This window comes from Marmota monax, unplaced genomic scaffold (assembly GCF_021218885.2).
Source record: "Marmota monax isolate L192 unplaced genomic scaffold, Marmota_monax_Labrador192_F-V1.1 WCK01_AAM20220418_F8-fsc00022, whole genome shotgun sequence".
NCBI classification, from domain to species: Eukaryota; Metazoa; Chordata; class Mammalia; order Rodentia; family Sciuridae; genus Marmota; species Marmota monax.
The window spans coordinates 24,231,124-24,245,847 of NW_026695215.1; the positions used below are offsets into that span (position 1 = coordinate 24,231,124).

General features: G+C 38.7%; 1 protein-coding gene across 2 annotated transcripts in view; it reads right to left on the bottom strand.

Moving 5' to 3' along the window:
• Atp2c1 (ATPase secretory pathway Ca2+ transporting 1) overlaps nt 1-14,724 on the bottom strand; it is a 134,916-nt gene that overhangs the window by 107,635 nt on the left and 12,557 nt on the right. The window contains exons 1-2 of one of the 2 annotated variants that reach the window (XM_046431449.2): nt 5,626-5,764; nt 5,153-5,335 (exon numbers count right to left, since the gene is read on the bottom strand). The exons of the other annotated variant lie outside the window; for it this stretch is intronic. Coding sequence (XP_046287405.1) covers nt 5,153-5,158 — 6 coding nt within the window. The 5' untranslated portion in view covers nt 5,159-5,335; nt 5,626-5,764. Of the gene's footprint in view, nt 1-5,152; nt 5,336-5,625; nt 5,765-14,724 lie in introns of those variants that run through there. 2 annotated transcript variants of the gene reach the window in all.

A 14,724-nucleotide genomic window follows, 5' to 3' on the forward strand; every position in this document is an offset into this window, starting at 1 on the left:
GTTCAAAAAAAAGATGATAGGTAACATCCTAAATGTTTCCACTTCAGTTTTCCTATACAAAGCTGAATATCAAACCACTGTGTAGAGCAGCAAATGCATTCAGTATTTAAGTTCCTGCTGCTATACTAACTTTATAAGATTGTTTTAAGTAGGTATATAAATAATTTCTGTAACTATAGTTCAATGTCTTAGAGCTTTCTAAGAATATAGTACTAAATTGCTGCATTTCCTCTTGGGAGGGGCACAAATTTAAGTCAGCATGTTTATGAAATGACCAAATCTCAAACCAAAAGGCCTTACTTAAAAAAAAATATAAAGTATAATTAACAGGCTTATTAAATAATTCCAATTCACACATTCTCTAACGTCTGTCACAGGGTAAAAAAAAAAAGGTAGAGACTGAAATTGAACTAGAAGCCAGTTACTGGCACCTTAAGATAATGCTCCTGACCATTACTACCACTGTCCTATTGACAATAACCTATGGCAGGCTTTAGTATTTCATTCAAACTTTTTCTAAATGTATCACAAGCTTTGCATAAAACTAACCTCATTCAACACAATTGGAGTAATTTACTTTTAATTCCAATTTTAAGTTGTCAAGAACAACTTAGGGCCTAAAGACAGAAGATGTATTAACAAATGTATCTTTAAGATATTATATGTAAGAACAATGAATTTAAAATTCACCCCAGTTAATTTTACCAAGCCATGATGTTTTTTCCACCTCAAAAATAAAATTGAACCTTATAAAGCATATCACAGTAAACTAAGATCTCAAAAGAAAAATCACTCTTGGGCCCAAGGGGTGTGTTCCCTAGGAAACTATTTGTTTCATGATGCTTCAGTTCAGAGAAATGAATTCTGCTGACAGTAAAGAGGAATGATAAAAATATTAAGACAAATCAAGTACTTAGGATTCAACTGTATTGCTTACAAATAATAATTTCTTCAAAATCCTTTCTCTGGCTTAAATTACTATGTTTATAAAATGCTGCCAAATACACAGTATCTTTTTTTTTTTTTTTTAATTTCAAGTCTTTTTCAGAGTACTGATTAAGAATACCTTTTATTAGCCAGACATGGCGGCACACACCTGCAATCCCAGAGACTCACAAAACTGAGGCAGGAGAATCACAAGTTCAAGGCCAGCCTGAGCAACTTAGTGAACTTAGTGAAGTCCCATCTCAAAATAAAAAAGGGCTAGGGGCATAGGTCAGTGAAGAGCACTCTTGGGTTAAATCCCCAGTACCATGCATACACACAAAAAAGCGTGCATGCACACATGCAAATAAGTGATACATACATCTGTGTGTATGTATGATAAAAATATTAAGACAAATCAAGTACTTAAGATTCAACTGTATTGCTTACAAATAATAATCTCTTCGAAATCCTTTCTCTGGCTTAAATTACTGTGTATATATACACGTGCATATACATATACATTTGTATACTTTACTGACAAAGTTGCAAATAAAATAGATTATATTTTTCAGATTTAAACATCTATAATATCTTTATAACCTGGTTTCCTATTTCCAGTTAAGGGAATGTAAAAGATGGTTTTCTTTTTCTTTCTTTTACCAATTATCCTAATAGTCTTTTTTTGAGACATTCCTAGATGATTAAGAATTTGAACTGAGTAAGACATTATTTTAAAAAGTAAATACTATCACTATCAATTGCCACCAAAAGAGATGGATTATTTTCTAGACCTAACAGCTCTGCCTATAATCTTAAAGTAACTATGTCTCAAACTCTTAAAGTATATTGTATTTCTATCCACTAGTCAAAGACATTTAAGCAACAGTAAATAGTTTCATGAGCATGAAATTTACAATGGGTTTTCTAAGAGAATGGCCAATTTATTCTAAAGAATAATTCATTAGGAATAGAAAACTTTTTGCAAAATTCTACAGGTAGAAATATCTTTTCTAATAAGTCAACCCTTTAAACATACCAACAATTTTTAAAACTAAGAAAAACAGTTGTTTACCTGTGCATCTCAGATTACTAAGTGGTAACTATTTAAACTTGTGACAAACATGTAAGGAGTTCAGGTCATGGATAAAATCCTTCCTCACAAAAGGATATCTAGGACCAGTCCCTGAAATTCCAGGAAATTAGCATTTCAAATGCTCATAGTGTGGCACTAAGTATTCATGAAACATCCTGAAGACTTTGGCTAAAAGCTTTGCTGACAAAGTTTAAGTGGGAGAAAGGTCCAGAAGAATCAAAACTTAAACACCAAAAAAAAAAAAAAAGAAAGCAAGAAAAAAGAAAAAATCACCATTGCTGAAGGGAAGGTACATGGATGAAGCCATTTCCTCCTAAAAAGTAACCACTGTAGATATGACACACTACTTAAGAACATCCACAGTGATGCTCTAAGGACCTACTACACCATTCTCACCTAGATATAACTTATCTGTGGACCTCCTGGAGTACTCTGTTTCTGGAGAACAATAGCATCATTCACTCACTCATGAAAGCTGGGTGCCAACCACTATTCTGGCCAGGCTGCATATCAGGCTTCATTTATTACACCAATCCTCCAAGAAGGAATTATCTCAATTACAGATGATTAAACTTAGAAACTGAGAAAACAATTTTTTAGAAGGGGAAAAAAACACCTTTATCTACACTGGTTCCTGGCTTCTTGGTAGGCTTATTTTTCCTATAGGCTTAAAGCACTAGAACTATAGAAAATTCCTTACTTAACTCCACCTGTCACTTAATAATGACATCTTCATCTTGAGCATTTTGGCCACCACTGAACAACATTCAACTGTCCTAACAACATTTTTTTCAGGTGGCACATTAGTATGTATCAAGCAACAGACTATTTACAGTTAACATATACTGAGCATTTAGTGTATGCTGGACACCGTTTAAATGCTTACAACCACCTCATAGCAAGCTAAGTTCTATCATTATCTTTATTTTTACAGATGAAGAAACTGAAGCACAGAAAGCTTTAATAATTTGTACAAGGCCAAATAACATTAAGCAGAGATTCTGCATTCAAATAAGCCTGCCTAATTCCACAACCCATGCTCTTAAACTCTATTCCCCCCACCAAAGATAATTTACACACTATTTCTCATTTAATCCTCTCAATTTTATGAGCTAAACATTTTCAGTCCCAACTAAAAGGATAATAGAAGCTCAAAAACGTGAAGTAATTTGCCTAAAATAATTAAGGATTTCAGTAGTTAAGGCAACATTTGAATGTATTTTTGTTTCATGCTTCCAAACTGCCAATAATGCATTAGGTCAAAACTTTAAAAAGACAAGAAATAGTGATGTATGTATTTTTAGATGATCAATAGCTCTTGAAAAATTCTAGGATAAACACAAGTTCTTTAAAAATATTTAAATATGAAAAAGAAAAAAACATAATGCTAGTGAAAAATTGACAAAAATAGTCTCTTGATGGTCAAAAATAATGGGGTAGAAAGCATCACAAGTTTTTAATAAGACTCATATAGTTTTATAATATGAAGACACATCATTAATATTTGGCCATAAAATACAGAAACAAGCATATACCACGCTTCTATCTCACAACCACCCCCTCCCACCTCAGCAGATAATGAGAGTCAGCTTTATTACTCATGCTTTTCTTCCTAAGACATCAAGAAAGAAAGCCAAAAGCTAAGAATCCACCTACTTAGGCTACTTTCTTAAATTTGGTAACATTCTGAAAATAAAAGCTCATGAACATAGTGTTTTAAATGTTAAGATATTTCTACCAAGAAACATGTATATTTAATATTGTATTTTGCAAAAAAAAAAAAAAATCCTTTTCTTAAGTCTGTAAACTAAAGACAAAGAGATAAAAGGCTCAGAGAAATGATTTTCCCATATCATCAGACAAAAACATCACTGCTTTCAAATGCTATTTCTGAAGACTCAATTAGACAGTATAACTCCTCTACAGTAATACACTTTAGTATTTCAGAAAATGTCTTCCAGCAATCATCCACCCAGAGTAAAAATGGGCAATATAATCTTGCCTTTCATCACCCTTCCTACTTATCCCAGAGGTCTCAGCATTACAGATTACTGTATCTAAAAAAAAAAAAAAAAAAAAAAAAACCCATTTTAAAATTACTAGTCCTACTTAGACAATCAGGCTTCACTCTCAACAATGGAAAAAACAAATTAGAAGCAGCAGCAGCTCAAACACAGATCCTCTGCACCAGATACAGATTTTAAAAACCAAAAGATACAAGAGAGAAAACTGTAATTTAAGTATCTTTTATTGTATGGAGAGGGTTTGAGGGGAAGACGGGAGGATGATTACACACAAGCCAGAAATCAGTCCAAAGTGATGTTCAGGAAAGGGAAAAAAAAAAATTTATTCAGAACTTCAACAATTTTTTTAAAATACCAGTGCTGTGTATGAAAATCTTTATAAATATTTTAAAATGCCCAACGAAGCAAGTAACATGAATGGGAATCTAATGTGTTCAAAGTATACCATGGACAAACAGGTTCCACTGTCAACCTCCTAAAGGATGTTTTGAAATAGGGTGGAACTTTAAAAAGGGAAATCACCTCTTAAGATTTCATTAAACACAAGAAAACACAAGAGGTTTTCTTTGGTTGTTTTTTTTTTTTTTTTTTTTTTTGGCGTTTGTGTGTGTGTGTGTGTGTGTGTGTGTACACCAAAAGACAATGAGTTTTCCCCCCAAAGCTAGAGATTTAAAAATTGTTTTCTTTCTTATAAATCAATGTAGTCATACAAGATATCAGGGCTTGATATGCAAATATACAGATAAAATCCATTCCCTCCCCTTCCCGTTTCCACTTCTCCTGGAGTGATTCCTTTCAAATGTCTGTTTAAACATGCAAGATGCCATCTAAAATGAAAACTTCCTTTCCATTTCCTACGCTAAAGAAAACTGCAATTTCCCAGGAAAGGAAAATCATGCTATCTGTCACCCACAGAACATTAATCCCTGAAATGCCCATGTTACCAACATAAAAGCTAGGTACCCTTAGAAAGCAAATCCTCGGACACTTTACAAGCAAAGAAAAATAAAATAAAATCACGAAAATAAAAAGGTGGAAAAAGACAACTTAAAGGCAAACCACCACACCCTCAACTCTGCGTTGCAACCCATCTACCAGGGCCCTTTACCTTCATTTTCCATCGAAACTGCACTCGAGTTGATGGCTACAAAGTCTTTAGTGTCAGCCACGGCCACACTGGGAATACAGAGGAGAGGAGGACAAGGAAGAGAAGCCCCCGGAATCCCAGGCTGTCACCCCCGCTCCCGGCCACGCGTCCCACGGCTGCTCCCACCACCCCTAGCAGCTGCATCTGCAAGAGAAATCAGGAGAAGCGGAGCTGACGAGAGAGGCAGAGGAGGGCGACCCCTGCCCAGCCGCCACCTCCGGAGCCCCCAGGTTTCTCGACCGCCCGCCCTCTCTCCCTCCCGCGACGCCCCAGCTCACACCGGCGGGGCGGTGCCCCAGAAACGCTCTACAGCCAGGGCATCCCCGGACGCCCCCTTCCCTCGGGACCTAGAAGTTTCTAGAAACGGGAGAGGGAGATAATCCCAGTACCCACCCAAAACCCAGAACCCCCTTCTCCGGGCTGCGAGGACTCACTCGCGGGGCTCGCGGGGGCGCCCCGCGCGCCTCAGGCGAAAAGGAGCGGCTCGCAGCGCGGCGGCGCAGGACAGGAGTCGTGAGGGAAGACCGGCGGGCGGGGAGGGGAAAGGAGAGGAGGTGAGAGGGCCCGTCACGGTCAGCCCCGCCGGCTCCGCGCGACCGCGCTGGTCTGCTCCCGCCTCCGCCTCCTGCGCTCCGCCCCTCCCCGCCGCTGGCCGCCCCGGAGCACCCCGCACTCCCGGGCCCGCCGCGGACAGAGCTTTGTAGCTACTACTTCCGCTGCGAGAGGCGCGCGCGCAGGCGCATTCCCACTCACGGATAGCAAGGCGGAAGTGAAGCGAAGGCCCAGTCGGCTGCCCGACAGTTGGGGCCTGAGTAGTCTGGTAGGAAGGCGCGAGGGGTTGGCGGCCCGATTCGTCCCTGCCTGCCTTGTCGCGGCGGCTCCTCGCTGACCCCCAGAACGGTGCCTGCCCGTGCTACACACCCAATGGGCGCGAGGGTCGGAGGCCCGCCTGCCCCCCGCGCCGGCCACGCATTCCCAGGAGGCGGCCGTGGGGTCGAGCCAGACGGACAGGCACAGTCATGGCCGCTGCCCCAGAGGCATTTGAACGCTCTCAGCAAATTCGACAGGGAAAGCCCCTCCCGTCTGGCGGCCGTCACAATCTCGGCAGGCGACGCAGAGGGCAGCCAGAGGATGGGGTGATCGCGGAGAGGCGCGGGTGTTCCTGCCCTGCACCGCAGCTCCGCGAATGGCCTCCGGCGCTTCGCACCCTCCCTTGCAAAACACCTGCTCTTGGCCGCTTCGCTCTTGTGAGAGCAGGTCACCGTGGGGCTACTTCACAAAATTCTGACTGGGTGAGGGGTGCGCTTCAGTACCCGTGTATAATGGAAGTGCAAGGTTCGAACTCAACTGGAGGAAAGACTACTGACCTTTACTTTCGAGTGTATGGAACCAGAGAGGCTAAAAGAGCAACTAAAGAATAGTACTCAGGCGATGGAAATTGAAGAACAGAGCTTACCGTTGAACGCTAGCTATGTGTCTTGCCACGTTAACCTTTCCCATGCTCAGCACCTCACAGAGACCCCCTATTAATGTTTCTTGATGGACGATTGGTTTTAATAAGCCTTGGTGAGCCAGACACAGTAGCCGTTGAACGAATGCTTCTCGTATCCTTATCCACTAGAGGGCAGAACTACACCTGGTGAGTTACTACGCATACTCCAAAGCACCCCAGGCCACTCAAGAAAACCCCTGCCCTATTTGCAAGAGGTGTTTTCTTCATCAACCCATTGCAGATTTGCCACTTAACTCAGGTTCTGTTACATAATTCAGTATGCTAAGCACATGTCGAAAAACATAAATGCAATGAGTTGCCTGTTTTCATGTTTGGTCCACAGTTAGTTGAGCTAGTCTAGTATCAAAAATTCTGGACAGCTTCTAAGTTAACGCTTTTTCAAAGATATATTGAGCTTCTATTCAGTGAGTTTACGTCAAAGCTGCACTATCAAGTAGATTTCTAATCTAAGTTACTATCTGTGATCCATTTTGACTTGCATGCTTAGTGATTTTGTCTGCATAGTGCCATTTCCTGATTTGTACACTGAATATGCTCTCTTGCTCAAAGTTATCATTTTGTAACAATTATTACTGTACCTGATGAACCTTGATACTAAACACAAAATAACTAAGGTAGGAAATTATTCCATATAAACTAGTTGATATTAGTATACGGACTTATAAAATACAGGTTGTCTTATTGTACAAAGTTTGGCTGAAACAGGGTGCTGGGGATTGAACCCAGGGCCTCAGCTGTGTTAGGCAAGTGCTTTACCACTGAGCTATATACATCCTCAGTTTGGAAACATTTTATGTAAGCAACCTCTCCGAATTCTCTATTGTACCCTGCAATACTCCAGTAATAGCACTGAATCCATAAATAAATACCCAAAATATGTACAGCACTAAAAGTGGCCTACACTTTTTGATTGCCTAAATTCTGAAAGCCACAAAAGAAACTGAATAAGACCAACTTTATCCAGAAGGATTGTTATTACATACTTAATTCTTCATCCACTACCAGTCATCTTACAAATCCCTAGGACGGAAAGCAGCAAAGAGCCTGAATTGATAGGTGGTTCAACCATTTAGTTGATCTGTGATCCTCATCAACATCTCTACAGAATGATTCTCTATTCTGAACCAAAACACCTCTCCCACCAAGCTGACCAGCATCAGTAGCACCAACTTTGACTTCCAGGGTGTATTAAAGATAGAATTTATTACGAATGTAGATATGTTTTGTGTACAAAAGATAGCATTAATTAATAGTGTTCAAGCCAGAGCAGTGGGGAATGCTTCCTTCTTGGAGCAGAAGAGACCAAACCAAACTGACATAAGATCATTGAATAGCCATCTGTACCTCCTCATTTTGGAGGAAGGGGAATAAAATATATGTGCACTTCAAATGTAAGTTTTAAATACACATTCACATATGCATACACACTACCCTTCTTAATAAGATTGTTATAAGATCTGAAAAAATGAAGACAGGTTTAAAATTATAAGCACTATGAAAGTAGAAGATTATCATACAGATAAACAAGCAAAAACTGGAATATTAGCTAAACTGAGATTATTGTCAATAAAATGTATTATATCCAAAGTTCCTCTGATTTATTCCTTAAAAACCAGTTCTAAAATATTGGTTTTACTCATTTTGTTCTAAATATTCAATCCACAATATTAAATGCGTCTGATGCAGGCCCTGAGTTCAATCACCACTATGGAAAAAGAAGTGGGGAGGGGGACACTCAAGCAATAAGGAAATTTGTAAGTCTTCTCTGCCTGTGAAAAATATTTACAAATGGAGAAGACTGCAGAAGAATGGTCATGATGTTCTAATTTATTTATACTATGACTTATTCCACAAAGGATGTGAGGCATCTTGTTTTTAATATCAAATTTGACAGCTGACATTTTTATAAACCTAGATGACAAAGGAATATGTACTCCTTTAGATTTAAAAACTAAAACTTGGAAAAGGTTATTTTAAAATATTTCATCAATTAATGTTTTGGTTTTTTTTTTTAAAAAAAAAAAAAAAAAGCTTGTAATACTGTCCAAAGTACCAGAGATTAATAGTTAAGAAATTTCACCTAGCTGCTAAAAGAGAGATTGGCCTCGTTTTGGTGGGTTTTGTTTCATTTTTGGTGCTGGAGATTGAACTCAGGACACTGTGCATGTTAAACATGTGCTGTATCACTGAGAAATAACCCTCAACCCCAGAAATTATCATTTTTTAATTGAACATTTTATAAAAAACAGTTTTTTGTTTGTTTGTTTTGCATTGCTGGGGATCAATCCCCTTGCACATGCTAGGCAAGCACTCTACCACTGAGCTACACCGTCTAACCCTCAACACTATTTTTTTTTAAAGAGAATTTTTTAAATATTTATTTTTTAGTTTTCGGTGGACACAACATCTTTTATTTTAATTTTATGTGGTGCTGAGGATCGAACCCAGTGCCCCATGCATGCCAGGCGAGCACACTACCGCTTGAGCCACATCCCCAGCCCCCCACAACACTATTTTTATAAGCTAACCTACTCCAAGAGAACAGCAGAATCATTTTTCTTCTAACACAATGAATAACATGCTAAGTGTCAAGTTCAAGGAAATATAGTCTTATTGCAAAAAAAAAAAGTCATATGAAATCAGTGTCTAACAACTACCTGCCAGAATTGCTATAAATCTGCTTGGCTCCATGTTTTAACAGTGTTGCAGTAAAAATTAAAAACAAAAATTAAAAGTTGAAGGGCTCAAATATGAGCTGTAATTGGTTGGGTTTTGATTTTGGTTTTTGTGGTACTGGGCATTGAACATAGAGAATCTCTACCACTGAGCCACTCCCCAGCTGGCCTCAAATTTGCAGTCCTCCTGCTTCAGCTGCGGGAGGTACAGGGATTACAGGTGTGCACCATCATGCCCAACTTGGTTGTTTTTAATACCAGATAGATCCGCAAGTACTCTGCAAATATTTCATCACCCACAAAATTCCATAGCCTCTTATACACTTACTACCTCCTAAGCAAAATATTTGATGAAAATTTGAAGTATACTCTGAATTTTTATTTTCAAAGTCTGTAACATTAACTGGGTTGTTAAGTCTATACTATCAATCTCTTGTGGGTTGGAGTTAAGAGTAGACAGGGACACAGCTGAGGATAAGAAAGGGAAGGAGAGAGAACAAGGCATGAGTCCTAAGTCCAAGAGTCAACTTCATTATTTCTTTGGAAAATAGACTTACAATTTTCCAAATTACATAAACCCTAGGAGTTGTTTTGAAATGTAAATGTCCCATTCTGAGCCAGACATGGTGGCACACAGCAGTAATCCTAGCAACTCCAGAGTCTGAGGCAGAAGGATTGCAAGTCCAAGGCCAGCCTCTGCAACTTAATGAGGTACTGACTTAAAATTTGAAAAAAAAAAAAAAAAGAAAGAAAGAAAAAGCCAGTGGCAAAGTACCCCCTTGGTTCAATCCTCAGTACCTAAGGAAAAAAAATGATACTATTCTGGGGACTTAGCGTAGAGCTCAGAGGCAGAGCATATAACTTGCATTCATAAGACCTTGAATATAATACCTAGCGCGCGCGTACACACACACACACACACACACACACATCCTATCTGGTTTCCAAACTTGCAAAATTCATCTCTGTCCTCAAAACATTTGACTGTAATAAATATGTAATGATGACCTATTGAATAAATAGATAATCTGGAAAATGGGTCATCCTAAAGCTCTGTTGTTGAATGAATAAATTCTAGCTTTGACTTTGCTACTTGCTTCATATGAACAAATCAAACCCAAGTTTCTACTTTCCTGTAAAACAAAGGGGAGTTAAGGGATTTTGAAAAGTATAAAAGGAAACACACATCTCCAAAACCACAAAGAAGTTAACAAGGACAACTTGATCTGAACAAGAATTAAGTCCTAATCAGTATTGAGCACTGCCAAGAGCAGATAAGCTTGTACGCTCAGATTTTGAGCCCAGGTGATCATTTGAAACTGAGATAACAATGCTCAGGTGCTTATTTCCATGCATGTAGGAAATTTCAGCTGAGCCTGTGCCTTGGATTTTGATGGCATGCCTATCAATTCTGGACAAAACCGAAAGTACTATAATTTCCATCTCACTCTTCCATCATTTCTTTAGGGATCAAGGAATTTATTCAGTTCTTGGACAACTGGGAGGATGTTCACAAACAATAGGCCTTAGAATAGCCAAGTAAGCTACTTTGACACTGACCGTATTCTACTACCTTGGAAAGCTTTGCTGATGGTTTGTCATAAATCATTCAATCTATGGACCAGATTCCATATCATGTTTGTAAGTCCCCAGCTGTCCTCACAGTTATTATTCATCTTTCATTCAACTGCTTTCTCAATTTCACATCAAAAACATTTCAATCTCTCTTTATCCTACTGCATACTAGGATCTGAGAGAGCTTTGGGTAAGGTTTCATTTCCTCATACCTTCAAAATGGCACATTTTGCACTTCAAGTTTTCTGTCCCAACTAGAAGACAAATAATTTTTGCAAAGCTTGCATTTTGCTTGAATGTATCCCATGTCTTTTCGTGCCCCCCACAGAAATCATCTCTTTCAACTGTGCTTCCTATTGTGAAAATAATGAGAAAAAAAGGCATAAAAATGCCATTATGATAATAAATTAGGGAGATAACAGCACAGAAATAGCCCAAGGCTTTACAAGGATCCTGAAATTTAGCACTGGCTACTCATGCAGACCATTATTCCCACTGAGCATACTACATCAAATATGGAACCCATATCAAAGAGACGGGTTGCAATATACTTGATTTAGAAGGGAGAATTAGAATCTGGCAATATAGTTTGGGGGAGAATTAGAATTTAGCAATATAATTTGGGAGATAGAGAAGGTAAATTAAAAATTGGCAGGAAAGAATTTTTGCAACACAAAATTATTAAACCTTTAGGAAATTCTTCACTACAAATAAAGATCAAGTGGAAAATTAGAAGTATATTTACAGTATGCCTTCAGATAACTATTTTTTGCTTTCTGATTATAAAAGGTAATGCTTGTATAGCTTATAACAGAAGATAATAAAATTATTTAACATTGCTAATTTTCCTTTATTAGGGTGAATTGGGAAAACAAGAGTGGCGGGGGGCGGGGGAGGCCCTACTACAGGCTTAGGGACAAATAAGCTGAGGTACAAATTTGGGGCTTGATCTGGCCCAGTCAACTCCCAATTCAAACAAGTGAGTGAAAAACTTTTCAAAGAAACTGCTATAGCTACTACTAGGAGTATTGGTATACTAAATGAACAGTACCCCTGTCTAGAGTATTTAATAGGAAGTTTATAAACTAGAAATGACATCAGGCCCTTTGTGGAGAGTAAAAGGATCTCTGTGTTATATTCTGAATGATAAAGTACATTTCGTAATGAACATTATGAATAATCGTCAAATATCATTCCCTTCCAGATCATTAGTTTCAGTATTTTTCAAAGTATGACCCTACCAGCAGCGCCAGCAGCACCAGCACCTGAGAAACATAGCAGAAATACAAATTCTCAGACCCTACTAAAACCTACTGAATCAAAAATTTGGGGGTTTGGAATCAGCAATCTGTGATTTAATAAGAGTTCAAAATGACCCTGAGTGCTTGGAAGTGCTGCAACCACCTTATGACCACTCCTTCCACCTTTCCCCAGGGAAAAGCCAATACCAAGACAAAGCAGTGATTGGAAGGAACCAATTCCCTTAATACATAATTAAATGAACAATTGTTATGCCAGATTCGTGGGACCCCAATAGACCTCCAGGTGCCGAATCCGATGCAATTACACAAGAGTCTTTATTGCAAGCTTGAGCCTGGACTCACAACCGTTCCCAACGCAGCAGTCCCAGGGTCCTTTGTTCAGTGAGATTTTATAGGTTTTGGGGGGATACTCTATGCGTGTCACAACATCACACAGCAAATCATTCCATTCTGCGGGAAAGTCAAACAACAACTCTTAACATTGATTAGCACATTTACTGGTGGGAACAAGTTGGGTAGGGGTGATTGGTTAGTACAAGAGGGGGATTCCTTTGAACTGATTGGTTTAGGCCACGAGGGGTGTACGTGCTGAACTACATGGTTTCCCAACATGTTATCAACCACCCTAAACTACTTGGGGGTCATCTGGCATTCCAGGTATTTTCCCTGTCTCATGCTGATTGGAGGTTGCTAGGGGGTTTGCTATGGGTCTTCACATAGCCTAACTGAGTCAGGGACACCTGGGGCCTCAGATTTCTCCTGTTATTTGTAGACAAACAACTCAGCTGGGTGGGTTTTGTGCCTAGGAGTGCTCTGCGGGTTTTTCCAAGGACCAGGGTCATGCCCCCTTCCTTGGACAGTTTTGCTCTGGGGTAGAGGCTGGTTTCTCAAAAATGGAGTCACATTAGTTTCTCACAATCAACCAACTCTGGAGCTTGCCATGCCACTGCACTTCCTTTAATGTGAAGGAAAAAAATTTGTGTTCTGTTACTTGCAACTAGAAATATCCATATTGATATATTAAATTAGAAAACTAGTTTAGAAAAATAGGTTAAAATTTAATTGGTTGATGCTTTGGATGTGTTTCTATAAAAGTTAAAAGAGTTCAATATAATATGACATGGTTAAATGATGAAATATTATATTATTTAGGCAATGTTAATGAATGGGAAGTTACAGAATAAAATGTAAGTCAAAAAAACTGAATAAGGGAGTGTGAGTGTGTGAGTGTGTGTGTGTGTGTGTGTGTTTTAAGTACCACATTAGCAGATGAAGTAAAACATCAATTATTGACTTCAGAAGTTTTGTTAACAAGTGTTTCTTTTTGTCTTTTTTTTTTCTTTTTTCTCCCCACCACCCTGCCCCACTGGTGCTTTACCTATCCCCAACCCCTTTGGTTAAGACAGAATCTCATTAAGTTGCCCATGTTGGCTTCAAATTTGTAATCCTTCTGCCTCAGTCTCCTGAGTTGCTGGGATTATAGGCATGCAGCATTATGCCTGGTAACAAGTGTTTCTTTTTTTTCCCCCTAGCTAGGATATTTTTAAATTATGTAACTGTATTTCATTCCTGAATATTAGTGCAATTTTAAAATTTTTATTTTCTTATGTAGTTATGTGCCCTAGTACCAATATTTTTTTCCTCCATGTTCTGCTTTTTTTTTTTTTTTTTTTTTTTGTGGTGCTTATGATTGAATCCAGGGATTCCCACACTCCATACAAGTTCTTTACCACTGAGCCCCAACCCCAGACATTTTTTTTTCCCTTCTAATTCTTCAACTACTGTTTATTTAGTGAAAGATTCTACTATGGAGTTGGAAAACAAAATTAAGTTCATTTCCTTCTAAACTATTACATAATCTTTTCCTCCCAACAAACTTCACAAAAATATTTAATGTTTGTAACTTTGCACATGTTTGTTTCTGATTAAGAGCAGTTAAAAAGCTTAACAGGGCTATGGATGTAGCTCAGTGGTTGAGCTCTTACATAGCATGCATGAGGCCCAGGGTTCAATCCCTAGTACTGAAGAAGAAAAAAAGAAAAACCCTACATATATTCTTCCTATTTTATAAATTGCTGTCTTTTGCATACCAAATACAAAGTCAACCACTGAGCTATACCACCAAAATTACTCACTTTAACCCTGGAAAGTGAAAAAGTGCTTGGAAATGTAAAGATGCCAATGTTACATATTTGACTAAAACATTTAAATTGCTTTTATGGAAATAAGAATCAAATGTCACTGAACAACCACCAAAATGACACATTTGTTTAGACCTTTCAGTTGACAAGGCACTTCCATGATGTAATTATATTTAATCTTCACAACACTATGAAGTAAACAGGTTAGGTCTCATTAATTGCTTCATATAACTGAAAAACTAAGACTCACACAGGTTAATTTCTCACTAATCGGGGACTAGGGTTGTGGCTCAGTGGTAGAGCACCAGTCTGGCATGTGTGAGGCAGTGGGTTCGATCCTCAGTACCACATAAAAATAAATTAATAA